This window comes from Oryctolagus cuniculus, chromosome 5, assembly GCF_964237555.1.
Source record: "Oryctolagus cuniculus chromosome 5, mOryCun1.1, whole genome shotgun sequence".
Lineage (NCBI taxonomy): Eukaryota > Metazoa > Chordata > Mammalia > Lagomorpha > Leporidae > Oryctolagus > Oryctolagus cuniculus.
The window spans coordinates 7,496,390-7,522,549 of record NC_091436.1 but is presented as its reverse complement, the minus strand read 5'-3'; the positions used below and the strand labels follow the sequence as shown (position 1 = coordinate 7,522,549).

The following is a 26,160-nucleotide window of genomic DNA, read 5'->3' as shown; positions in this document are numbered from 1 at the left end:
TGCAGGCTGCCCCTTGGCTGTGCTGGCGCCAGCCCTTGTGACTGATCTGGCTCAGCAGGTCCAACGTCATCCCACAGTGACCTTGAGACACAGACACGGGGCCGGCAGAGAAAGGAGGACTTGGGTGTGCCCAGCCATGCCCCGGCAGGGACCTCAGCCACCGGGCAGACCGTCACTGAGTAGGCACGTCATTCACCACCTCCCGGCTTCCCACCCCTCTCCCTAGCCTCATAACTACCCCTCCCCCAGCCCTCTCGTGCCCTCCTAGTTTGTTCCAAGGTCACTGCCTTCAGCAAGGCTTCGCTGTCCCCGGGGGCTGACAGCCAGCGGGCAGGTGAGCAATGAGGAAATGCACCTGCTGAGAACAGGTTCAAGTTCCTCCCCAAGGGTGGTCCATGACAGTCCCAAACCAGCACCCTCTTCCCCGGCCACCTACCACTCCCCCACTGCGTCCTCCCCAGCACACGAGGGGTTCACGCCCGGTCAGGTGGCCTCAGGGCGCTGCTTCCTGTCTGATCGAGGGGTGCTCACTGGGTGTCACCCTGGCCGGCCACACCCTGCTGGCCTGAGGGGAGATGCCCATGTGTACTTGGGCCTCGCAGGGGTGTGCGTGTCCCCCTGTGACCTCTCTTCCCACACGACGCTGTCCCCAAAGACGGGTTCTGTATCTCTGAGCCCATAGTGCCCCGTGCCGCGTGCAGGAAACACACACACGGAACCTTCACAGGGGCCGCGTCTAGCACACGTGCCAGTGGCTGGGGGAGGGCAGGCCAGGCATCGTACCCACCCCGCTCGCTCTATTCTCTCTCTGAAGAACTGCAGTCTGTTTCAGGCCGCGCAGCTTCGGCTCCCCTCAATGCCTTGCACAAGTGGGAAGAGCGGCCACGGCTCCCGGCCCCCGGGGAGCCACCTCGCCTACCCGGGTGTGGCTGGGCTCACGGGCTCCCTTCTAAGACGGAGCAAGCTGGGTGCCCGAGCCGCGACGCCTGTCCTGGGAGCGCTCGCGCTCTCTCTGGGCCGCCATGGATACCCCATCCCGATAAGGACCTGCAAAACAGCCCCCTGAAGCTTGACACCCACCCTGCCAGAAGTCTCCCCGCCGGTAACCCCAGAAATGTGACCGCGCGCATCTTTTACTGAGACAAAAACTAGCAGTGGGGACCTGAGGGCTCCGTAACCTCAACTCCTGGTCTGCACTTCTGGAAGATTCTGCCATCAGCCGCCCCTGGGCCCCGTGCCCCCTGTCTAAGCCGGGTCTGCCCTCCAGGCCCGGGGCCCTCTCCCACTGTCACTTCCCCTCCATGCGCACGCAGGTTTCCCTTTCCCCCAGCTCTGCCTGCCTCCCCCTGCCTACTCACGCTGCTCCTCTGGGCTTCTGTGTGGTCCCTGCCTTGTCGGTTCCTGCGGCCCCATTCCACCAAGGAGTGACCTCCGCCTTCCCCGAGCCCTGTGCACAGCTCGAGCCAGGAGGATACCAGAGGCCCCGCCCCGTCGGCAGCTGGTCCTGTGCCCTCAGGAGCGCAGCCAGGCCTGTCCCTGTCCCTGTCACCGCTCTCCAGGCCACCCAGCTCCCCTCCCAGCCCCACCTGTGGGGGAGGAGCAACAGCACAGGGATCAGCCTCAGTCAGTCCTGGAGCAAACCACGTGGCCAAACCGAGCTCTGGGAGCTCATCTGTACGCCACGAGTGACGGCACCATGACGAGCAAGAGCACGACAGGTGTGCGGCACACAGAGCCAGCAGGACCGAACAGGGAGTGGAAAGGGCCCCAGAATGCAGCAGGCACTGCCCTGCCCCACACAAAACACCCCAGCTGCCTAGAAACTGCCCCTGGAGCGGTGCAGGCGAGCCCGGGCCCAGTGTGGGACGGCTGCTGTCCTGCTGCTCCTGGCAAAGGCTCCGGGTGCCCTCCCTTCTGCGAGCTGAGCTGTCCCTGACCAGCGGGATCTGTGACAGACAGGGCTGGGGGCGGAGCCATCTCTAAACCACAGGACTGCGACCTAGCTCCCGCCCAGGACTCTCAGAGGCCCATACGGGAAGTTCTGCTTTGGTTCCTAACCAGGGACTTGAACAGGTGCACGCGCGCGCGCACACACACACACACATGTACATGCCAAGTGTCAACAGGAAAAGAGAGGCACTCCAGCCGGCTGGCTCCGCCCCCTGCCCACCTCCTCTCTCCTCCACGGCCAACCCTCCCGGTTCTCCAGGCCAGGAATTTGCCTTCCGGGCTACGAGACCAAGAGTGACGTGAGCAGTGCCCCTGTCCGTCTCCGAGCGCTGGCCACACACGCCCTGCATGGAAAAGCCGGGACTTCCCGCCTGCCACACTGGAGCCCCGTGAGCCCGCTCGGCCGCTGCACACCCCCTCGTGTTCAACACCACAGACATCAGCCGAGGGACCCAGATCTAAGGGTCTGCAAGCTGCGTGCGAGAAGTCAAACTCCCAGGGGAAAAACGTAACTCCCTGAGAATCCCTCAACCCTCGTGCTTAGGGGACCCCACGTGCTCGGGCCTACAGCGAGGAAAACCCGGAGGCGAGTTCTGCCCGAGGCCAAGGAAACAGGAGCGCACAGTAAAGAATACAGACAGGAGGTACAACCAAACCCAGTCACCGCCGCGCGGTCCCGAGCAGAGCATGTAAACTACGCAACGTCTTTAAGGTGGGTGCTCTTCCTCTGACTCAGAAAGGTTCCTTTGAGGATGGAGTGAGGGCATCGCATGCAGAACGCCGGGCGTGCAGTAACCGCTGCACCCCTTCCGGCTCCCGAGAAGACACCCACCCCAACGCCAGCCTAGACTGAAGAGCATCGCCTCCCGCGGAACCTGCCTGTTGATTCCTCTGGAAATTCCCAGTGGTCACGCGCGAAGGGGAGGCCGTGCTGCCCAGCTGGGGGCACGCCCGAGGCCGGGGGGACGCACGCCCCACTTACCCCCAAGATCCCAAAGCGCTCGGCCAGGCTCCAGCCACAGAGGAAGTCGATCTCGAACTTGTGGTTCAGAACCACGATGGCGTTCTCCTTTCCGTACAGGGGGTAGGCCTGCGGGTCGGTGTAGATGGTACACTCCGTGCCGGACCACCACTCCAGCAACATCACCAGCTCTGCAACACAGAAACGCGCACAGATGTTCAGCCCGCACGTCCTCCGGCCCCGCCCCCCACTCCCCACCGGCGGGGCCGTTCCTGAACCCCGTCAGCGCACACTTGGGCTCCTGGAAGGCCTTAGGGGGAGCAGGAAAAGCGAGAGGACTCCCAGGATTCCCTAGGGTCTGCATCGTGGATTAAGCTCCGTGGGGAAATCAATCGGGAAGCCCGGGGCCCGTGGAGGATCCGCACCTGTGTCACAGAGCTCTGACAGGCAGCACGGGTTTGTGACACACTGGGACACTCAGACTCCACCCACGGACGCCAAGACCCGACTGTCCCTTCCCACGTAGGACCTTCGAGGCCTCCGGGAGGCGTGGAGAACAGCCCAGGGCTTTTCCCAGGCGGTGATGATGAACCCAAGTGTCCTCCCAGCGCCTGGACTCCGGGAGGCCAGCCCCCAGTCGGGTCACTCACAGGGCAATCAATGCCTGCACGTCAGAAGTTGTGCAGAAAAACAGCTGAACGAGGGGGTGACTGTGTAGCACCCTGAAATGATTTTAAAGCTGAAGGCGGTGGGCAGGTGGGTGGTGGGCAGGTGGGTGTGGGTCCTCCCCAAAGGCCATGCCCCTGTCTTGTCATCGGGCAGTGGGAAGCGCCCTTTGCACAGGTCTCACACACACACACACACCACCCCACATGCACACAGAGGCAAGGGATCTGACCTTGAGGTCAGCCCAGCCTCATGTTGGCCCGAGTGGCTGCTCCTGGAACTTCCTGAAGGCTGGAGGCAGGAAACCCCAGAATGCTCTGGAAAACCCCCAGAATGTTCTAGAAAGCACACAATCTAGTTACTAAGCAGTGAGCATGTTAACCTCATGACGCCTCGGTGTCACCAGGCTTGGTGGCAACACAAATACCCACCACACTGGGCGCACTCGGAGCGTGGCTTGCACACAGCACCCAGGAAGTGGGAGCCATGGGGTCCACGAAACACTAGCAAGAGCCCAGAAGTGAGGAATAAAAAGCGGCTGCCTGCTTCTGGGAGCTGACGAGACACAGGGCCCTCCGCGTCATCCCATGGGCAAGGGTGGGACTAGAAGTGATGAGTCAGCAAAGGTCAGGGCTCAGGGTGGGCAGGAGGACAGAGGGACTGAGTTAGTGATGCCCCAGGACAGCTGGGATTCCCTCAAGGGGCCAGGATGACCAGGAGCACAGGGGAGCGGCCAGCACGGCCCCATGGGAAGCTGGGGGGACAAAGCTGTCACCGTGCCACTCCGTGTGGGCCACACGGCCGAATGCCCAGTCCTCCCGCCCCCACACACCACGTTGCCTGGCACCCTTCACAGCCATGTCACAGCCTCTGACCGCAGGCCATGGCACCAGAAAGCAAGGACCATCTGGCCTGGCTCACCCTAACCGCAGTGCCAGCCAGCGCCCGGCACCTCGCTGCTTTCGGCTGGCCTGTGATTCTCTCCGTGTGCGAGCACGCTGGGCGGCGCCACGGATGAGCACTGGACCCGCAGACCGGACCCCTGCCTCCCACGCTCACTGCCTATGGGGAAGGCGGCTCAGCAGCCAGGACTGCGTGACAAGAGGGGGGCTGAACACCACGCCCACGCCAGGCTCCAGTCCTGGTGCTGTCACTTAGCGGTCCTGACACTGAGCATGTTTGAGTCTGGTGTCCTAGCTGGTAACAGAAGGAAGGTCAACGGTGCCAGAGCTGCTGTGGGTGGGAAGATTCCGTATTCCAAGCACGTGGCGTAAAGCTGTGCATGGCAGGTCAACAGATAGCCATCTTCTTACGACTGTTACATGCATGTGCGTCTCACGGCTGTCGTGTGCATGGAGATCCTTATGTCTGTTACATGCATGTGAGTCTTATGTTACACACATGATGAGTCTTATGTCTGTTACATGCATGTGAGTCTTATGTCTGTTACATGCATGAGTTTTATGTCTGTCACATGCACGTGAGTCTTATGGCTGTTACATGCATGATGAGCATGTTACATGCCTGTTACATGTATGTGAGTCTTATGGCTGTTACATACACATGAGTCTCATGTCTGTTACATGCACGGTGATCCTTATGACTGTTACATGCATGCTGAGTGTTATGTCTGTTACACGCATGGTGAGTCTTATGGCTGTTGTATGCGTGGTGATTCTTACGACTGTTACATGCAAGGTGATGGCACACAAGGCTATGGCCACTGAAGGCAGACGGACAGGGAGAGACGGGCAGAGCACACAGTGTAGACTTCTTGATCAGGATTAGGATTCATGGTTTCGTTCAAAAGACAAGAAGCCATGGGAGCCTTTTTAAACAGGCACACACCGGATGCAACGTGTGTTTTGCAAAACCACCCTGACCCCAGCGGGAACAGACTGGAACAGGGATGGAGAGGAGGGAGGCCAGCTTGGAAGTGGCTGCAGCTGCCAGCCGGAGGGGACGGCGGCCGCCACGCAAACGCCAGGTCTCACTGGTGCAAGAGGTTTGTCCCCCCCGCCACCACAGTTCTGTTTTTTTGGTGAAGAGCTTCACTGTTTTTAAGGACACAGAGCCCAGGCACAGACAGAGGGAAACACAAACCCCTCAGCGGCTCTGAAACGCGTCCGCTAGGCCAGCACTGCCACAGGGCGGCAGGGGGACAGCGCCACCGTGGAGGTCACACTCGCGGCGGATCTGCCAACCCACGGCTCCGGCGCCACGCCTGGGTCACCGCTCCTCCTCCTCCCCGGACCCTCCACTAGCGTCCTCACCCCCAGGCCAGGTGCTTCTGTCCAGCTCTGTGACCAGGGCCCAGCTTCCGCACGGCGCCCACACCAGCCGTGACCCAGGACAGACTGCAGCCCGTTCTCGGGGGGCGGAGCTCATACTTGGGGTTCCAGCCTCTTGCTCCCCCCCCCCCACTTCACGTCCACTGCCCCTTCCTGCCTGCGCTCCCTGGGACCAGTCCCACATGGGTGCACACTGGGCTGCACTGGGCGGTCCCAGTGAACCCCACTGAGACACTCCCTCTTCACCCCCTGCCCCCCCCACCTGCCCCCTTCCCAAAGGTTAACCAGCATGAACAACGTAGAACCAACTCTTCCTGCCTTGCCCCTATGCATCGGCCACACACGCATGTACACACACATGTGCAGACACACACACGTGCACACACGTGCTTCCCTCTGCAGATGGGCTCATCCTTTGCTGATGTCTGTCAACCACACAGTGTATTCTAGATCTTTCTCTGCGCAGATGTAGACGGTGACGTTAGCGAGCACTTACAGAGCTCTGGTCACCTGCTGCTTTCCACGTGGCTTGTATCACACTCCTGGGGGCTGTGAGGCACCACTCTGAACCCCGCGTTAAAGGGGAAGACAAGAAATCCAGGAGGATTGCTCGTTCTCGGCTCAATGTATGAAGCTGCCATTTTCTAGGTCAAAAGCAGCCGGCATGGCGATCCCGTGGAGTCTGACGTAACAGACGCACAGCAGTGACGATGCGGACGGCCCGTGCTTTGTTTACCAGTTCTGCTACCGACTGGCAATTTCCCCCTTGTTTTTTCATGGCTACAAACAATACCCAAAGACATCTTTGAAAATGAATGGTTTTGAAAATATTTGTGCAAGGCCGGCACCGCAGCTCAATAGGTTAATCCTCCGCCTGCAGCGCTGGCACACGGGGTTCTAGTCCCGGTGAGGGCACAGGATTCTGTCCCAGTTGCCCCTCTTCCACGCCAGCTCTCTGCTGTGGCCGAGGAATGCAGGGGAGGATGGCCCAAGTGCTTGGGCCCTGCACCCCATGGGAGACCAGGAGAAGCACCTGGCTCCTGGCTTCGGATCAGCGCGGTGCACTGGCCGCAGCGCACCGGCCATGGCGGCCATTGGAGGGTGAACCAACGGCAAAGGAAGACCTTTCTCTCTGTCTCTCTCTCTCACTGTCCACTCTGCCTGTAAAAAAAAAAAAAAAAAAAAATTTGTGCAAGCATTTCCGCAATGCAAATACACCAGAAAGCAGGCGTACGGATTACGGTCTTGAATCCACAGTGGACGAGGGGTCCCTCTGCTGCTCCCTGGGCTAACCCTGCCAACTCCTCCAACACACGTCCCCGCAGAGCCTCTCCCACTCACATGGCCACGGCCCCGTGGCCTGGCCACCTTGTGTTCCATTTCCGTGTCCCCATGTGCAGCGCACAGAGGGTGCCGGGACGCATCGGCCCATAGCACGTGCCTTACTGAGTTGGCTGCTCCTCTGGAAGCCGGGCAACAATGACAAGGTCCTCCACAGCACGTCCGGCTGCACCCCCCTCCCCATGTGCGCCACCTCCGCTGTTGGCCACAGCCTTGCTCAACAGCGCCCCCTCTGGTACCCAACGGCCGCTTGGAGCTGCCCCCTCTGAGATGGGCCACTTGTCAGTCAAGCCAATGCCATGCCTCCAGCGCCAGGGCTCTGCACCTGCTGAGGGCCCGGGGGCACACGTGATGCCTGGGGTCCTGCAGGGCTGTGCCAGCTCCCCCAGTGCTCACACACACTCAGCCATTCCTGCCCGCTCTCCCGTAGGCCAAGGGGGGCAGATCGTGAATTACTCCGATTCTGTCTCTCTGCGCTCTCTCTCTTTGGCAATGGTGGCACCATTTGCTTTCTAAGGACTCATTCTTTGGCACCTCTATTGAACTCAGAAAGTCACCGACAGGCACCCGAGCCGGGGGCCCAGGAGGGAGCAGAGCCTCCTATTGTCCAGTTAGGTCAAGAGTTTCAGGCTGCAGTCCGGCCCACGGCATCGCAGTGCCAGGAGCCGGCAGTAAACGCGACCAGCGCCAGTCCCTCCGAAGCAAAGATCTGGCCTTTGGGAAGCACTTGCCTTCCTCTCTGGTGTCCAAGCGAACACACACTGAACAGCAGGAGAAGCAGCTGAGGCTTTTATCCACAAGAACCGGAGCGTTTGGTTGAACAGTCACTTAGAAGACAGTAATGCTGGGAACTGAAAAATGCAGCAAATTAAAATGAAACCAGAATGGGAGACGGGCAGGGGATCCTTGTGACCTCCTACCCAGGGCCACAGACCCCAAACAACTGCCCGAGAGGGACTTCCCAGAGGGACATGGAAGTTCCAGACTCCACACACTGCTGGACCTTGACCCCTAGGGCGAGGGGCAGAGGGGCCCAGGTGAGGACAGGGCCAGGTGCACCCAGGGCACTGCCCAGGAAGGCCACCTGGGGAAGGCAGGGGCTACCACGAGAACACATCAGACGGGCCGGCCTCTGTGGCCCCGGGCCCAGGGCTGGCTGGGCTACACGTAGCAATGACCTCACGAGCCAAGGGCGGGCGGTCACAGCCCTGAGCTGTCAGCCACTGGGCTGCTGGCCTGCATGCCCACGAAACAGAGGGGCAAGGGAGAGGAGCGAAGTTTGATCTCCTGGGCCCTGGTCCCATGCAGGAGCTCAGTGATGGGCAGGTGAGGCCAGCTGGCCCTCTGCTGTGGACACGTGTCCTGTGTGGGCTGGTGCACAGCAGCCCCAGCAAGGGGCCGTCCTCACCCAGCACCCTCTGGTCCTGGGGCACCCAACCTCCCGTTCTGAGCCCACAGGTTGGGCACTCTGTGTGAGTGCCCCAGCCTCCTTCCCCTAAACCCTACGCCACGGCCGGGCTACAGTCACTCTGTTGCTAGAGTGTGTTTCCTTAGCCAGGAGGGAGGAGGGAGAGCAGCCTCCCGGTCGTCCCCTCTTCCCAGGAAACTATCCCCCGACCCCAGGAATCCTCTGGATTCGGCTGCCCTGGATGGCCCCGCCCCAGCGGCACTGGCAGGCCAGGGAGCCACCGCCTCTCCTGCAGTGGCTGGGGGTGTGCCGTGAGCAGAGCAGGGCCCGTGGCGTGGGACGGGAGCCCACACGCGGTGCCTGGCCGCTGCTGCCGACCCATCGCTGGCCCCCCAGACCCCCGAGCTCACACCGTGAGTAAGCCTGTGTGTAGGGTCCTGGTGCTGCAGCACGTGTGACAGTGGCCACGCCCAGCATAATGCACCCCAGATCATGATGGGGTGCACAGGAAGGTGGGGTGCTGCAGGCGTTTCTGGGAGACCAGCCCCTCGGGCGTGTTTTTACAAGCTCAGCCAGCCCAGTTTTGCCAACTGTGGTCTCCTCTGGCTGTTCCCAGGGTCCAGGCTGAGTCCCAGCGCAAAGTCTGCTCTGAGGGCCTTATGGGGGCAGCCCGGGGATGCTGCCTGTTCTGCAGACCCCACCTGGGGACCCCGGAGCTATTTTCAGTTCCCCAAGGAGCAGCTCAGGAGGAGGGCAGCACAGTCCCCGCTGCTATCCTCCTGTGGCTGGGCCCGGAAAAGAACAGAGACACAGGGTGGCTGTTGTTTGGCGAGCAAGGAGTGCACAGGAGAGAAAAGCAGGCAGATGGGGGTGCGGTGAGAGGCCCCCTTTTCCATCTGGATGGAAGGAAGAGGAGGAGACAAGGATGGCAGCTGGCACTGGCCGAGTGCCTGAGATACTGCCTGTGCCCGTGCTACAGGTGAGGAGCGGGACGCTCGGCCCCAGTGCAGGGCATGGGTCCGCAGAGGGCCGTGTCCAGCAAGGGACAGACGCCCGCCGTGACCCTCTAGGTCCCCAGGGACACCGAAGCCCTGACTCTCTGAGGGAGGAGACGGACAAGCGGGGAGGGGTCCGAGCAGAGCCAGGCAGTGCCTTTCCCATGACGTGAAGATCAAAGATGCGCCACAGGGCGTGCTGTGCAGCCTGAACACACTGAAGCCCCCGTGGTGCTGTGCACGGCCTGGAACGCAGCCAGGGCCTTCCCCGCTCCTGATGCCGCCAGCAACAGCAGCCGGACACAGCAGAGGCCACGGCAGGCGGGAGGACACAGCAACACAGGCCCGCCCAGCGACACTGCAAGGCAGCGAGCACCCGAGTCGTCTCTCTACCCTGTCCCCTCTCCAGACCGGGCCCTGGCTCCACGCTGGCCGGGACCCCAGGGCCCAGTCTTCCCTAGAAGACTCCCACGCCATGTCAAGCCCCTAACAGCTCTGCCCACGGTGTAGGCAGGGACGGGGGCCCGGGCCAGCACAGCACAACAAGGCCGCCACCTCCTCCCTGTCCTGCCGAGAGTCGAGGCAAACGCTACCTAGCCCGGGAGGCAGAGACCCCGCGGGGAAGGCTGACGTCCATAGGCTGCTGATGGGAGCCCTGAAGAGCAAGCTCAGAGGTCAAAGTCAGCAGGCGTTAGGAGCAGAATCAGATCAGAGCCAGGAGACCAAGGAAAATGGCATTTTTATCACTGACTTCACCGAACTTCAGCGAAGACACGACTACACCTGTAGTTATGTTATGTGTAAGGTAACTGGGCAACTGCAGGTTTATACCAACTGTTTATGATCTCGCTTTAAATTGATGGTCATTTAGGTTAAAGACTAGACCTCGCACCCCCAAACTCCTGCAAGCACAGACCGAGAGCCCTCACATTCCCACCGCCTACAGGTGGCGCTGTCCCCCGTGTGGCTGCCCCAGAGGCAGGCGACTCCCCAGCAGCCACAGGAAGCAGCCGAGGTCCTCACACTTGCACAGCACCCTCCACCTGGGGCCCCTGATCACAGGGCAGGGGTCCCACCAGGCCCGCTCCACGCCCCATCCAAAACTCAGAGAGGAACTACAAAACAACACGGTTCCCTGGAACTGAGTGGACAGCAAGGTGTGGCGCTCGCTCTCCCCGGAGCAGGCTGCAAACACAGGAGGGCCTTGCTGCTGGGGCCACAGAGACAGAGAAGTCCACGGGGTGATACGGCCCTTCCTGCTGCTCAAGCCGAGTCTGGGCTTTCCCATACAAGACCAGCTGCCCACTGCCCCCGACCTGTGGCCACGCCTGTGGGGCCCTGCGCCCTGCCCTGCTGCTTCTGTGTGGGTCTCCTGCTGCACTCCCCCTGCCTGTCCTCTCTAGCAAGCCCATGGGCTCCTGAGGACTTCCAGGAAACCTCTCATATCCCAGGCCCTGCAGACGTGGGCTCTCCCCAGCTTCCCCCGGGCGCACCTGCTGGGTCTTCCTGCGAGCTGCCACCAGTCCATTCACCAACAGACGCTCCGGCGCTTTCTCTCGGTGATGCCTAACGGAGCGGAGCCACATGGCAGCATCCCCAGGGCCCACCCAGACTCCTCCAAGGACCCACCTTTCCCACTGTGGGAAGCCCCAGGCCTGAGAAACAGCAGGAAATGGCCAGGTCGCCCTCGCTGGGCCCTGCACCTGGTCGTGAGGGCGCCAGGGTCTCCCTATTCTCTCACGGGTAAGGTGCAGAGCACTCAGCACACAGACGAGGCTCAATCCTCTGCAGGACTGGCCTCCACGGGGGCTGCTTGGAGGGGTGACCCCGAAAGCAAGCCTGAGGAGCAGCCCGTCTGCGATGCAGGTGGGCCTGCCGTGAGCTGAGCACCTCCCCCCCCTGCCTACCTCATCCCAGCCCTGGCAGGTGACAGACTCAGACAGGCATTCTCTGAAGCTCACAACTGCAATGGTGATGCGGCCAGCATGGGGCAGCCTTTGTCCCAAAGCCCTCAGGGCAGATCAAGGCCATGGTGGGGGGGGGTGCCTGAGGACATGCTGCGGCTCCACCCCGCCCTGCCCGGTCCCACAGTGCGTCCCTGAAGACCCAGCCCAGGGCAGCTGGACATGGGAGTGTGGGACAGGGGACTGACGCTGGCGTTCACGGCCACAGGGTGGGCAGTGTGGGCAGTGGAAGCAGATGCCCGTAAGTGGCCACACCACTCTGCTGAAGGAAGCTTCCGGAGCTGCACACAAAAGGCAGGCAGAGGGCCTGCTGTCCCCACCCTTGACCGAAACCTCAGGAGGGAAGCCGGGGGCGGGGGGGGCTGGAGCCCACCTGCCTCTGGAGCCCTGACCCCTGGCCTCTCGCACGCCCAGCCGATACAGCAGCTCACTGATCACTGATAACTGACCACACAGTCCTGGGGGAGCCTTGCTCCTCCGGTCAGCAGGGGTTCTCACGGAGCCGGCGCAGGGCCAGCGTGGAGACGGCGTAGTGACGGTGACGGCGTAGTGACAGTGACGGCGTAGTGACAGTGATGGCAGCGTGGTGGTCTGGCAGCTGAGCGCCCCCAAGGGGCCCACGTGCTAAATGCTCATCCCTGGGTGGTGCTGGGGGGTGGTGGGAGCTTTGTGGGGGGCACAGGGTGTGCCCTTGAGTTCTCAGGAGCGGGTTATTGTAAACCCCTGGCTCCGCCCAGCAGTTCCCTCTCTGCTCCCGGTTTGAGGGAGACGCACTCACGCCCCTGGCGTGACGGTGACACGATCACACTACCCAACTATGATGCGAAGCAGCCCCGCCAGTCCTGAGCCACAGCAGGTGCTTGGACCTTCCAAACCGGGAGCTCAGCAGACCCCGCCCCTTCCCCTGGTGAGACGGAGTCAGTGGAAGATGAGCACCAGGCCTGGCGTGATGCCCCAGAACAGGATGTACTGGACGCTGTCGGAAGCGGGAGCGTCTCACTCACGGGTGTTGCAGTGCCAGAACCAGGACCACAGTTCCAGAGGCAGGCAGCTAAGGGTGGGAGCCAGATGTCAGGTAGGAGCTGCGCTCTCAGCCAGGGACAGGCGGTGGGCTTGTGGGGGTGTGGGTGGGAACACAGGAGGACCGAGCCAGGCGGAGTGCTGGTGGTGCTTGCTGGGCTGGGTGCGGAGCGGCGGGAGGACGAGGCTGGCCGTCGTCCCAGGGTCTCAGCCCTGAGGAAACCCAGCAGCGCCCGGCCTGCCAGTGGCAGGTGCGGCAGGCGTCACGTTAACCACCAGGACAGGCGCACTGGGAGGGAGGAGGCAGGAGGGAGCGAAGGACACTAGGTGGGCACTTGCCCGAGTCCAGAACCATCCAGAATGGGCACTCTACTGCTCCAATAAACCCACAGCAATGAAAAGAAAATTCTCAAAATCACGAACACTAGATGCAATGTACAGTGCTGACTGAAATCCTGAATTAAATCCTCCAAGTATGAAAGAGCTGGTGTTTTGGGGGGGGGGGCAACAACTGGGGACATCTGGATACAGATGGATGTCATTATACTGAAAAGTATTGGTGATTTCAATAGTTGTACTGATGATACTGTGGCTCTGGTTTTAAGAGGTTCCTACCCTTTACAAAGCACAGCTTGGGGGAACTGGGGTGACAGTTCATGCCATGTCTACAATCTGCTCATTTTCATCCCTCACTAATCCAGTAACCAACAGTATGGGGGATACTTATTGTTGAATCTACGTGCTGTGACTATGAGAAACCTTCAAGCTGTTCTCTCCATTCCTGTGCATTTACGTTTTTCGTAATAAAAATGTCAAAAGATACAAGTTCCCTCTCCCACTACGCCTGGGGGGGGGGGGGCGACACGTCCACACTTGGCTGGGACCACCGGGCCCTGCCTCCAGCACGGCCACCATGACCAGGAGCAGTGAGGAGAGGGGTGCGGACAAAACTCTTAAGAAAGCTGCCACGTGCAAGGTGTGGCCCGAGGCCCCCACGGACATCTTTTTTTTTTTCTTTTAATTTAATTTTGGAGGGAAATGACAATCAGAATTGAACTACAAATGCCTTCCCTTTCAGGGCCAGTGCGGGAAGGGTCCTTGGAATGTGTGTGGGGGGGCGGGGTGGGTCTTTGCTTTCTGCCCTCCCTCTCCTGCTCAGCTCTCACCAGAAGGCCTGGCCTGGGCCCGGGAGTCACCAAGCCAGAGCCGGGGCCCCTGCACTGCACCTCTCCGTGGCAGTGACCTGGGGGAGCAAGCTCGCCCCGTGCCTGCGTCTCCTGCTGTCTGACACGGAGACCACGGCCCCCGGGGCTGCAGTGCCTCTGCTGTGGGCAGTGAGCAGAGCCGGGGGCCTGCTCTGCCAGCCCTGCTGGTGCTGGGCCAGCTCTGAGCATAAAACCAATGACCAGGCATGGTGTCTGCCCAGCGCTCTCCCTGCCTGGCTCCTGGGTGTCACAGGAAGGACAGTGGACGCCGTGGGTCCAGTCTGTTGTACAGAACTGGGATCAGTAACACCCACATTAAATATGAACTCACCCCGCTGGCGCTGTGGCAAAGGGGGTTAAGCTGCTGCCATGGTGCCAACATCCCAGATGGGCACCAGTTCAAATCCCAGCTGCTCCACTTTCTGACGTGCCTGGCAAAAGGCGGAGGATGATCCAAGTACTTGGGCCCTGCACCCACGAGGGAGACCCAGACGAAGCTCTTGGCTTTGGACCAACACAGCCCTGGCTGTTGTGGCCATGAGGAGCGAACCAGCAGACAGAAGAGATATCTCTCTCTCTCTTTCTCTCTCTCCCTCTTCCCTCTCTGTAACTCTGCCTTCCAAATCAATAAACGTAAGAAACAACACGAATTCACCCACGCAGGCAGACGCTCCACAGCAAGAAGCCCCAGGACTTCCCTCGGCAGCCCATCTCCTTCCACCTGATCCACACCCATCGCTCCTCCCCACGGGGGACCAAACGCCCTGCTTCGGAGAGCTGCAGCCAGCCACCAGGTCTGAAGCACCCTTGCCTTCTGTCCTGCCCGGGTCGGTGCCGCTACCCAAGGTGCCAGGCCTGGAGCCGTTGCCAGAGCACGTGGCTTAAGTGCCACACTCCTAAGGATCCCGCCAGCACGCTTCTAAGGTGTCACGGGGAGCCATTTCTTGAAGAAGGACAACTTCCTGAAGTCAGGTGGTTTCCTCTCCCCAGCACAGACAGGTGGACACCCCGCCAAGCCCAGGGCCACGCGTGGGAGGGACCCTGCCAGTCCCCAGTTCCTACTACAGAACCAGGAAGTCTGGGTGTGCAGTACATCAGCGTCTGCCTGGAAAACCAGTGCCAAGGCTCAGGGCAGAGATGGGCGAGAGAAAAGGCCCAGCCAGCAGCCTAACAGAAACGGGCAGGGCCGGCGCCGTGGCTCAATAGGCTAATCCTCCACCTTGCGGTGCCGGCACACCGGGTTCTAGTCCCGGTTGGGGCGCCGGATTCTGTCCCGGTTGCCCCTCTTCCAGGCCAGCTCTCTGCTATGGCCAGGGAGTGCAGTGGAGGATGGCCCAGGTGCTTGGGCCCTGCACCCCATGGGAGACCAGGAAAAGCACCTGGCTCCTGGCTCCTGCCAGGATCAGCGCGGTGCGCCGGCTGCAGCGGCGGCCATTGGAGGGTGAACCAGCGGCAAAAGGAAGACCTTTCTCTCTCTGTCTCTCTCTCTCACTGTCCACTCTGCCTGTCAAAAAAAAAAAAAAAAAAAAAAAGAAACGGGCAGACTTGTGGGGGAGAACGCACCCCCGCGGAGACACGGGTCGTGCAGGGGCAGGGCCTGAGCAGCCCCTGAGGGGTCCATCCACAGGGGACCCCAGTGCTCGCAGCCTCTGCCACCATGGCTCCCGCCACGGGTCTGGCCAACACCAGGCACCCGGCCCTGGGCTGAGACTGCAAACAGCTCACGGGGCTCCTGCACGGGGCTCCAGGGCAGAACTGCGCTTCCTGGCGGCCAGCCACGCGCCCCCCTCTACGATTCCTGCCGAGGGTGTGTTAGCCGCGCCGGAGTTCTCACAGGCAAACACTCCACGCAGCTGCCTGTTAACCAGAGGCCGATTAAAATGGTAATAAGTTGAATTTCTTACCTACACATCTGAGGTCCAGACCGAAGAGTGGGGCGACTTCCCAGGTCACCCCCGCCCTCTGCCATTTTCTACAAACAGCCATGTGCGGCGTCTGCAAGAATCCTGACCCGGAGCAAGCAAACGCTGGGTCAGCTGCTCACATCTCGCCGTCCATGGCGCCTCACCCGGCCCTGCCTGTCCTACCCGCTCTGAATCCTCCAGGTCCACCAGTCACCAGCTCTCCACTTCCAGGACTGTCCCCGCCGTCCCGATACCCACTCTCCCTGCCCTCGGCGTCCCTGCCCGTCAAGCCCAGCGCTGCTGCCACCTTCATCCAATTCTCACCTCCAAGGCTGCTTGCCCTGAGCCAGACAGAAGGAGCTCAGCCCCTCCCCGCTTTCTTTACCTTCTTTGTACCACACAGCTCAAGCCAAGACAGGTCGTAGTCTGTGCAGGTCTCGGAAGTACCTAGGATGGCCGCGCTTCTCCCTCTTCCATGGTTCGGCTCAGCTGAGTCCCGATGCACCCCTTACAACCTCATGGGGTGATCGCTCTGCCTTGGATACGAATTCCATCCCACCCACCCCTCACTAGCTTAATGACACTGGCCTGTCACCGAACCTCCCTGGCTTCCGGTGCTCTCTGCGAAGATGGGAAGATAAGGACCAGCGCAGCGGCACAGCAGGTTAAGCTGCTGCCAGCAAGGCCAGCATCTCACATCAGCACAAGTTCGAGTCCCAGCTGCTCCACGTCTACCCAGCTTCCGGCTAACATGCCTGGGAAGGCAGTGGAAGACGGCCCAAGTACCAGGGTCCCTGCCACTCGTGTGGGAGACCCGGATCCAGTTTTGGGCTCCTGATTCCAGCCTGGCCCAGTCCCATCCCAGGGCTGTGGCCATCTGGGGAATGAAGTAGCAGATGGAACGTTTCTCTCCCTCTCCCTGTCACTCTGCTTTTCCAATAAATCTTTACCCAAAAATGGGCCAGCACTCACGGACTATTCTGCACAATAAATGAGAAAGCAGCTGTGGCAGCAGCGGTGCACCCCGCCCCTGGGCCGGCCTCTCTGCCGCCTGCTGTTCCCTCTCGCGCTCTACCCACAGGCGTGCTGTGCTGTCTTCTCCTGGCATCGCGCGCCCAGCCTGTGCAGGGCGGCTCCCCGCCTGCCTTGCTGTGTTGCTGCGTGTGGCACAGGCACACCAAGTTCACCCGTCTTCTTCTCCCACGTGCCTGCCTGCAGCTCACCAGCCAGGGGACAGCACAAGTCACCGAGCAGGACTTGGTCCACGTGAAAAATCACTTCAGGCTGGAACAGTCTGAAAGTTCATGGTCTTTAACAAAAAAAAAACAAAAAAAAAAAGGGGGGGGGGCATCGAAAGCATTTCTAAATTTAGGTAAGATACATATCCGCTTAAAACGTTCCCCTATGGCATGTCCTCGCTCACCTTCCCCTCACTGGATAGAATGGGGCTTATTTTCATAAATCAAAGTCATCACTCACAAGCACACACACACATTTAAAATTCTGAAAAGGATATTTAAGATGATAAAGTATACCCGATCGTCATGATCCCTCTTTGGGGCAGACACGTGGAGAGGAGACCGCGCTGCAGTGGCTTCTTCCCAAGCCGCTTGCCCACGTCAGCCTCAGCCTGGGGCTGCAGGAGACGGCTCCGTCTCTCTCCTGACACGAGCCCAGCTGCTTCCGTCAACAGGTTTAGCTTCTGAGGATGCCGTATGAGCTGCAGGTCCTTCTCTCCCATGGGGGAGAAATGGGCTCAGCACAGAGACCCGAGACCCTGCCCTAGCACCGCCAGGAACTGTGGGCGGGTGCTTCCTGTTCGTTCTTTACACAAGCGCAGGGTTTCCTTGGATTCGGAAACTGCAAATTATCCTGCAGCATCAATACGTCGTCCCCTGCGATCCCGCGTGGCAGACGCACTCATGCTTAATGGTGAGCCCTGCGGTGGCTGGAACACACATCAGGAAATCATCCGGAGCGTATCTGTGCTGTAAGCGTAGCTGGGTGCCCTGGTTTGTTCAAGCTAGCTCAGTCCTTTTCAGCACCGCCGTAGCCATGGCAACAGGCAAGGATGTGGCTCTCGGAGGGAGGTGGAGGGAGGCGTGGGGATGAAGCCGGGGATACCGCCTCGGGGTGAGCAGCCGTGGAGGGCTGAACGGGGCTTTTACAACAGCCACCAGGCCACAGGGCGACAACATCCCGTCCTACAGGTGACAAATGGAAGACCGACAGCTTCCCAAGGTCTCGCACGTTCTGGGCGTGGACATCTGCACTGGTTTGGGGGATGGTCCTCGTCCCCTGCTGGCCTCACGTGTCTGCACGACACCTCAGAATCCCAAGTGTGAACAGAACCTCTGCACGTCTGCTCCCTCCCAACCCCGAAGACGTCCTTGAGAAACCATCTGCCCAGGTTCACCCGAGCTGTCTCCAGCCCAGCCGTGAAGCCAGCGGGCGGGCACCACAACGGTGCCACCACGCCCTCACTGCTCGGCAGCCCTGGGAACAGGAAGGCACAGCACAGGGGTCTTTCTGACTAGGAACTGTCCTGGTCACCCACCAGGCTGCCGCTGTGACACCAAGTCGTGTGCTCAGGTCCAGGGCCGGCACAGCGGTGGCACTGGAGGGAGGTCGGGCAGCTCGGGGCCATGGGTGGGATCCAGGGCAGGGCACCCGTGGGATGGAGAGGAGGAAAGGGGAGGGCTGTCTCCCACACAGCTCATCTGGAAGCCCCGTGGTCACCCGTCAGCACTGGTGATCCATCCTCCATGCGCGTGAGACAGGGAGGTCCAGAACTTGCGTCAGGTCACAAACAGGTTTTCTCCATGGTCCGTGCACTTCACAGGTTGGCTCATGGCCAGCATGGCCCAGCACAGCTCACCCTCCCTGTCTCCCACGGCCCCTCTGCTCCTGCATCAGCCTCTCCAGCCCCTGCACCCGCGCCAGCTGCCCCTCCCGCACCTGGCTCTTCTAATCGCTCCCAATGCAAGTGCACTTTTCCAATTTTCCACTGTGTTTTCATCTTCCCTAAGGCTCTGTATTTTGTGATCTAGGTTACAGGTGTGAGATCACTGTTCACATGTGAACACACCTGACATCAGGATGTGCCTTGCTATTGGTGGCGTACCTTGTTTAACCAGAACACTTTTCTTCCCCTCTTAGAGCTATGTAATAGACGCGCCTCATGATCAATGTCGTCTTAGACCCTGTGGGGCACGGAATTAAAGAAGCAGATGGCCATCCAGCTAACGTCACTTACACAAGCTGTGTCGCATGCAGGGCCACGGGAGTGGGAAGTGCCAGGGGTTCAGGGGAGGCAGGGGGTATGGATGGTGGGGGTGGGGGGGCACGGGGGACTTCCAGGGCAGTGCAACCCTGCCTTGTGGTAGTGTCCTGTTAGGTACATGGCATTACGCATCTGCTAAGACCTGCTGAACTCCAACGCTAACGTAAACTGGTAAATAATCATCTATCAATTATTACTATGTGCTGATTCATCAATCAACAAGAATGCCACACTCATGTAAGCTGTCAGTGCTAGGAGCAACTGTCTGTGTGTGCAGGGAGAGTATATGGGACCCCCTCAATTTTACTGTGATGCTAAAAATAAATGCTCTTACAGTCTGTCAATTAGAATACGAAACGGTAGGGTGATTTGGTCTTTCCTGTTTCTCCCATAAATTCAGTGATGAAGATACACCCAGTACTGCTTCAGGTTCTGGACTTCACAGTCTCCCAGCACCTCCAGTCAGTTTTCGTTATCTCTGATCAATCAGTGGAGTTCGCAGGACGCTCTCCCCGAAGAAAGCAGAAATGAGGAGCCAGCCGATCCCTGTCCTTAGGGTATTAAGGGAGAAGACCGATTCTCATCCTGCCTTAACTCTGAATATCCCAAACCTCGCTCGCTAACTGTGGGCACAGCGGAGAAAGATCGGCGAGAGGCCAGTGGCGGCAGGTCTGAGGGAGGAAGGACCCGTCTGCCCAGGATGTGCAACACCGCTCTCCAGGACAAAGACAAGCCGAGGGGCTTGTCGATCTGGTGACCGTTGGATTTGTCCAATACACGGTGATCTGTTGGGTGACCACTGGATTTATCTGATACACGGTGACCCGAGGTTGACGACAGTCGGGGTTTATTCTCTGTTCTCGACAAACACATGCAGGGGAAAAGTGTTTTCCCAGCGTGGATTTCCCACGAGGGGAGCCAGGTCAGACTCTAAATCTGCCCAGAATCGCACGTGGGTGTCAGAGTCCTCCCAGAATACGACATGATGAAGGCTTACCGTTTGATTACAAATGTAACAACATGCTCATTAATTGCACAGCGTGGGCAAAGCACGGTGACACACGCTTACGACGTGCTCTCTGCAGTGGGGCAGGCACAGCGTCCCTGACAGACGGGCGCCCGAGGTCACAGAGCTGGGAGGGGTCAAGACCCAGGCCCTGCCCAGGCTGTCAGACCCTTAAGCCCACATTCTCGACCTCCGTCCTGTCTTGTGTATCAGGAATCAGACACAAATAACCTCAAAATGTGGCCCGGGGGGCCGGCGCCGTGGCTCACTAGGCTAATCCTCCGCCTTGCGGCGCCGGCACACCGGGTTCTAGTCCCGGTCGGGGCGCCGGATTCTGTCCCGGTTGCCCCTCTTCCAGGCCAGCCCTCTGCTGTGGCCAGGGAGTGCAGTGGAGGATGGCCCAGGTGCTTGGGTCCTGCACCCCATGGGAGACCAGGAAAAGCACCTGGCTCCTGGCTCCTGCCATCGGATCAGCGCGGTGCGCCGGCCGCAGCGCGCCGGCCGCAGCGGCCATTGGAGGGTGAACCAACGGCAAAGGAAGACCTTTCTCTCTGTCTCTCTCTCTCACTGTCCACTCTGCCTGTCAAAAAAAAAAAAAAAAAAAAAAAAAAAAGTGGCCCGGGGCAAACTGGAACGAACCGGGCAACTTACCCCGCAGCAGCGTGCAGCCCCTCTGAGTGCCGGCTCTGCCGACAGGGCGAGTGCAGGGAGGAAGGAGCACCCCCGTGGACACAGGTGGACAGAGGTCCCACCCCAGCACCTCCAGGCGTGGCTGAAACCAAGCCAGACTAGACACGTGCGTTTATTTCCTCACCCGTCACGGTCCTGGAGACACGGGCGGCTGAGATCAGGAACACAATCAAGGCCACACTGCTGCTCACGGCTTTCATGGACTGGCATTTAAAACGCCAAGCGCAGGAGCCGGGTGCCGGCCTCCTCCACCGCGTGTGGTTAAGGTGGAGCTACAGGGAGAAGTCACCATGGACAGATGCCGTGGAGGCCCCAACATGCCGAGGCTGCAACCCAAACCGGCTGGGTTGGACCCCCGACCACACTGCTCTCCAGGCCAGCACCGTAACCATTCCTCCCAACGGTGCTTCCAATGCTGGGCTCCCTCCACCCCACTGGGACCCGGCTGAGCAGGGCACAGGACTACTGGGTTCACTCTGCTTGTCCTACACTAACGTATCTTCCACCCCTTCCCCACCTTCTTCTGTAGTAACCACTTCTTCCTCTGGGCTGGTTTCTAGGTTCCGCATTGACTCAGCATCCCCTTCCTCCTGCCCCATATGTCAGTCATCCTGGCCTAGAGTTTGAATTTCATCCCTCTAGCCAGACAGAACTTGCGATCGCGATGCCCGATGCGACCCTGCCTCTCTCGGTCTCCATCTGAGACGGTCTCTCCTTTCCCAGAACTGTGTCTTTAGCACTGTCTTTAGGGAGGGTTTCATCGTGACGGACTCACCCCTGTTTACCTGAAAGTCAATTTGTTTTTTCCTCTGTCTTTGTGAGGTATCTCTGCTGGATAGAGAATTTAGATGGGAACGTCTCCCCTTCCAGCGCACACAGAAGGTGTGACTGCACCGCCCCTGGCCCCTGTCACGGGCAGGCGGCTCGGCTTCCACTCGTGACTGCCCGAGGAGTGGCCTGCCCCTTCTGAGAGCGAAGGGCCCATTCTGCACTTGGGTGGGCTGCAGCTTCCCCCCCCCCCCCGGGTCTAAGTGTGATTTGCCAAATTTGCTTTTCATGGGTTTCACTGGGCTTCTTGAATCTCGGATTCATATCACCCATCAGCTCCAGAAAATTCTCACTTTCTCTATGCCCCTTTCTCTGGAAGGGCCCAGTCTTTCCTATGGGTGCCTTGGTTTTTCCCAAGGTATCTTCATCTCTTCATCTCTACTGCTTCTGGATGTCTCCTTGTGGTGTGCTTCCCGCTCACTACGATTTAGTGCAGCTGTGTTTACGCTGACATTAATCCTGTATATTCAGGTTTTTTTTTTTTTTTTTTGGACAGGCAGAGTGGACAGTGAGAGAGAGAGAGAGAAAGGTCTTCCTTTGCTGTTGGTTCACCCTCCAATGGCCGCCGCGGCTGGCGCGCTGCAGTTTTTAAATTCAGTAGGATTTTAATTATTATTCCTTCAGGTTCTTTTGGTTCACTGAAACACCTGCTGCAACTTTTATTGCTTCCTATTCCTTAGAGCCAGCAGGTGCAGTCCACGGACGGGAGAGCCACAGAGCCTCCGGGAATGGGACACCACGCAAATCTGCAGGCCGGCTGCTCTGTCTGCACTCCAGAGACTTCTGCCACCTTCAGTTCAGTCCGGAGCCCACACAGACTTCCGCACGGGCCACCGGGCCTGCGGGGTGGGCTTGCCTTGGGTTGTTCTTCACACTAGGGCTCTAGCTTTTCAGGGCTCCAATCTGAAGGAGGAAAATGAACCTGACCCCAAGGCAGGCTCTGGGCTCTGAAGGCTGAGCTGCTGCTGAGGTTCCAGTCTGCCAGCCAGCACACGAACAATCAACACAGAGCTCACAGGGGAAGCAAATTATGAAAATCCCATGCACGGGTATTTTCAGAATTTTTGCATCAAAATAAACTTAACTTTTTTTATTTTTTGACAGGCAGAGTGGACAGTGAGAGAGAGAGACAGAGAGAAAGGTCTTCCCTCGCCGTTGGTTCACCCTCCAATGGCCGCCGCGGCCAGTGCACTGCGGCTGGCGCACCGCGCTGATCCGATGGCAGGAGCCAGGTGCTTCTCCTGGTCTCCCATGGGGTGCAGGGCCCAAGGACTTGGGCCATCCTTCACTGCACTCCCTGGCCACAGCAGAGAGCTGGCCTGGAAGAGGGACAACCGGGACAGAATCCGGCGCCCCGACCAGGACTAGAACCCGATGTGCCGGCGCCGCAAGGCGGAGGATTAGCCTAGTGAGCCACGGCGCCGGCTAATAAACTTATCTTTAAAATCTGCTTTTCCATGAACTTTCTGAAGTCCCCCTCACATATCCTCACAGCACTTGTGCTGCTATGACTAAAGCTCTCACCTTCTACCGTCTCTTAGAGCTTCCTGAGATGGCCGTACTACCTTGTTACTTCTTTGAAACTTTTAAGACCATTTTAAATACATATTTTATCTAGTATTTGTATTTACTTTCAGAAGAAGGGTTGGGCAAAACCAGCTAAGCAGTCATATTTGAAATGGGAGTTCTGTGTTAAAGAGTTAATTTTTCTAAGCCAGGGGCTGGTGCCTTGGTACAGCAGGTTAAGCCACTGCCTGCAAGACTGGCACCCAGAGGAGTGCTGGTTCAAGTCCCAGCTGCTCTGTTTCCACTCCAGCTCCCTGCTCATGCACCTGGGAAGGCAGCAAATGATGGCCCAAGCACCTGGGTCTCTGCCACCCACATACAAGACTCGGATGGAGTTCCAGGCTCCTGGCTTCAGGCTGGCTGCTGGGGGAGTGAACCAGTAGATGGTGGATTCCTCTCTCCCTCTTCCTCTCCCACTCCTTCAAATAAATAAATCAGTCTTAAAAATGTAGTTTTTTTCTAAGCCATAATTTTCCCCTGGAATGAGGGCTGGGCATCATGGTCTGCAGGGTAGCCACTGGCTACTGAGCATTCGAAATGTGGCCAAACAGAGGTTTGCTGTGGGTGGAAAATACGAACTGAGTTTTGAAGCCCTCAGACAAAACAGGAAATGCAAAATCTCCCAAGACTTTTACTAATGGACATATTTTGAAATATTTGAATAGGCTGAGTAAAAATACATCAATAAAATTAATTTCACCTGTTTTTTTGAATTTTTTAATGTAGCCTCCAGGAAATTAGAAACCACACATGTGATTCTTGTTACGTTTCTAACGGGCAGCACCACGTGTTCATGGCAATGGTGTGACAATCCTTAATGAGCACTCCTGTCTCCTGTCTGTCTCACTGCCACCGTGTGCATGTGTCTGTGTGCGCGCTCGCGTGTGTGCCTATCTGCCTGTCTGGTGTGTGCATGTCTCCACACTCTGCCTGAAGAAACAAAGTTACTTTGTTCACTTCTGTTGCCAGACTCCATGCCTGTTACATTGTAGGAGCTCCAGAAACAGCTGACAAATTAGTGCATGAAACCATTTCTGTGGAGGACCTGATGCACTTGTCCCTTCCAGAGGAACACGGCCCTCGCTGGTCAGGGATCTGTCCCTGGTTCCTTCCTGCAGCCTTTTACGGCTACCCTGGGACGGCTGGAGTAATTCACAGGGCCGGTCAGTGTGGCGGGGGGCTGTGACCTTTCTCAAGCCTGAGTTCTACTGCCTCACACACAGCTCTCCCTGACCAGTGCAGCTGTCCCAGGCCAGCCCTGCCTGCGACCCACTGGGCAACCTGCCCAGGCTGGGTTTGGTCGGCAGCCATGTAGCTCTCACACAAGGCTACAGACGCTGAGTTAGGATCTATCCGTAGTACAGGAAACATTCCGGCCCCCACTGTCCATGCAACTGCTTAGGAATTTCAATTGTTCAGAAGAGCAGCTGAGAAGTGTTCAGAAGATGGCCAAGTCCTTGAGCCCCTGACCCGCACTGGAGACCTGGAAGAAGCTCCTGGCTTCAGATCAGCTCAGCTCCGGCCGTTGCGGCCATCTAGGGAGTGAACCTCTTGGAGACCAACATTGTCTAGCTCCAAAACTGAATCTATTCTACTTTTCTCCAAAAGAATGCAATACAGTTTAACTTAACTACCCAGAGACAGTGACCAGGATGTGAAGTGAATTTCCCTTCTAACTGCAACCTAAGCTGAGGGGCATCTTGAGACAAGAATACAACTCCCTCCCTCCCTTTCCAGGGCAGACACCCCAAACAAGCAGCAGCAGGCGATTACGCAGACGGTGCTGTGGGACGACCGAGCAGGAACACAAATGGGATTACAAACGCCTTCCAAAACCAGCATCCACTGCGTGGGGTGTCCCGCCAGGAACTCCCCATGGCTCAGAGGCAGCCAGACACACAGCAGACTCCATGCTCCCCAGGACTGGCAGCCTGGGCTGCAGTCAGCCATCCCGAATGGCCCACCGGTGCTTCCTAGAACGCATGTAACACCAACAGCTCACTCAGCACCATCCCAACGTGTGCAGCAGACACGTGCATGGTGGAACCTCACAGTTCTCGAGGACACAGAGGGAGCAAAGTGACCGAGAGAGACCAGGAGCGTGGAGCTATGCCGCGTCTCCGTCACTTCCTACCCTTCGGCAGACACGGTTCTAGCGAGGATTCGAGGAAAGCCGTCCTCTCGCGGAACCAGCACCACCCACAGCACAGAAACCTGTGATGCGCAGGCGGCTTCCAGATCCCTCAGGGCTTGTTGCCATGGGCCATTACTCCTGGCCCACTTCGCTCTAGCAGGTGCACGAGGCAGTGGGCAGATCTGCTGTCCGCGCCACTCAGGCGAGTTTCCGATGGCAGAGCTCTGCAGGGGCACGTGGTCATTGTCTCCCTAGAGCATTTTGCTTTTACAGTGACCTGGGCAGCCCACCACCAAAGGCCTCATGACTCACGTGGCTGCCACATGCCCTGGTGTTCAAGAGCCTTTAAAGGGAGCCGGCGCTGTGGTGCAGCGGATAAAGCCAATGACCACAGTGCTGGCATCCCATATGGGCGACAGTTTGAGTCCCAGCTGCTCCACTTCCGATCCAGCTCTCTGCTATGGCCTGGGAAAGCAGAAGATGGCCAAGTCCTTGAGCCCCTGACCCGCATGGGAGACCTGGAAGAAGCTCCTGGCTCCTGGCTCCGGATCGGCTCAGCTCAGGCAGTTGCGGCCATCTAGGGAGTGAACCAGCAAGTGGAAGACCCCTCCCTCTCTCTCTCTCTCTCTCTCTGTGCCTCTCTGTAACTCTGCCTCTCAAATAAACAAATAAATCTTTAAGAAAAACAAAATAGCCTTTAAGGGGTCTGGAGTTTGGGACCACCCTCAGTTAATGGGCCTCAGTGACACTGTGGTCACAGAACAGCCCTGTGCGTCTCCTAAGGATGCAATTCTTCATCTCAGGGGAGCTGACTTTGTGCGAGAAGGGACTCTAGCAGCCAGGACGTGGTGTGTGGAGCCAGCACCCCCATGTAGAGCATCCTTAAGAAACCTGGGGACCCGCAGAGTTGGGGGAGGCTGGAGGCAGAGCCAGAGAGAGCAGCTGGGA

General features: G+C 58.8%; 1 protein-coding gene across 3 annotated transcripts in view; it reads right to left on the bottom strand.

Moving 5' to 3' along the window:
- AGPAT4 (1-acylglycerol-3-phosphate O-acyltransferase 4) overlaps window positions 1-26,160 on the bottom strand; it is a 98,643-nt gene that overhangs the window by 16,092 nt on the left and 56,391 nt on the right. For 2 of the 3 annotated variants that reach the window (XM_051855176.2, XM_070074596.1), the window contains one exon: window positions 2,933-3,102. In XM_051855176.2, coding sequence (XP_051711136.1) covers window positions 2,933-3,102 — 170 coding nt within the window. Of the gene's footprint in view, window positions 1-2,932; window positions 3,103-17,240; window positions 17,375-26,160 lie in introns of those variants that run through there. The other variant, XM_051855177.2, reaches the window with a different exon arrangement.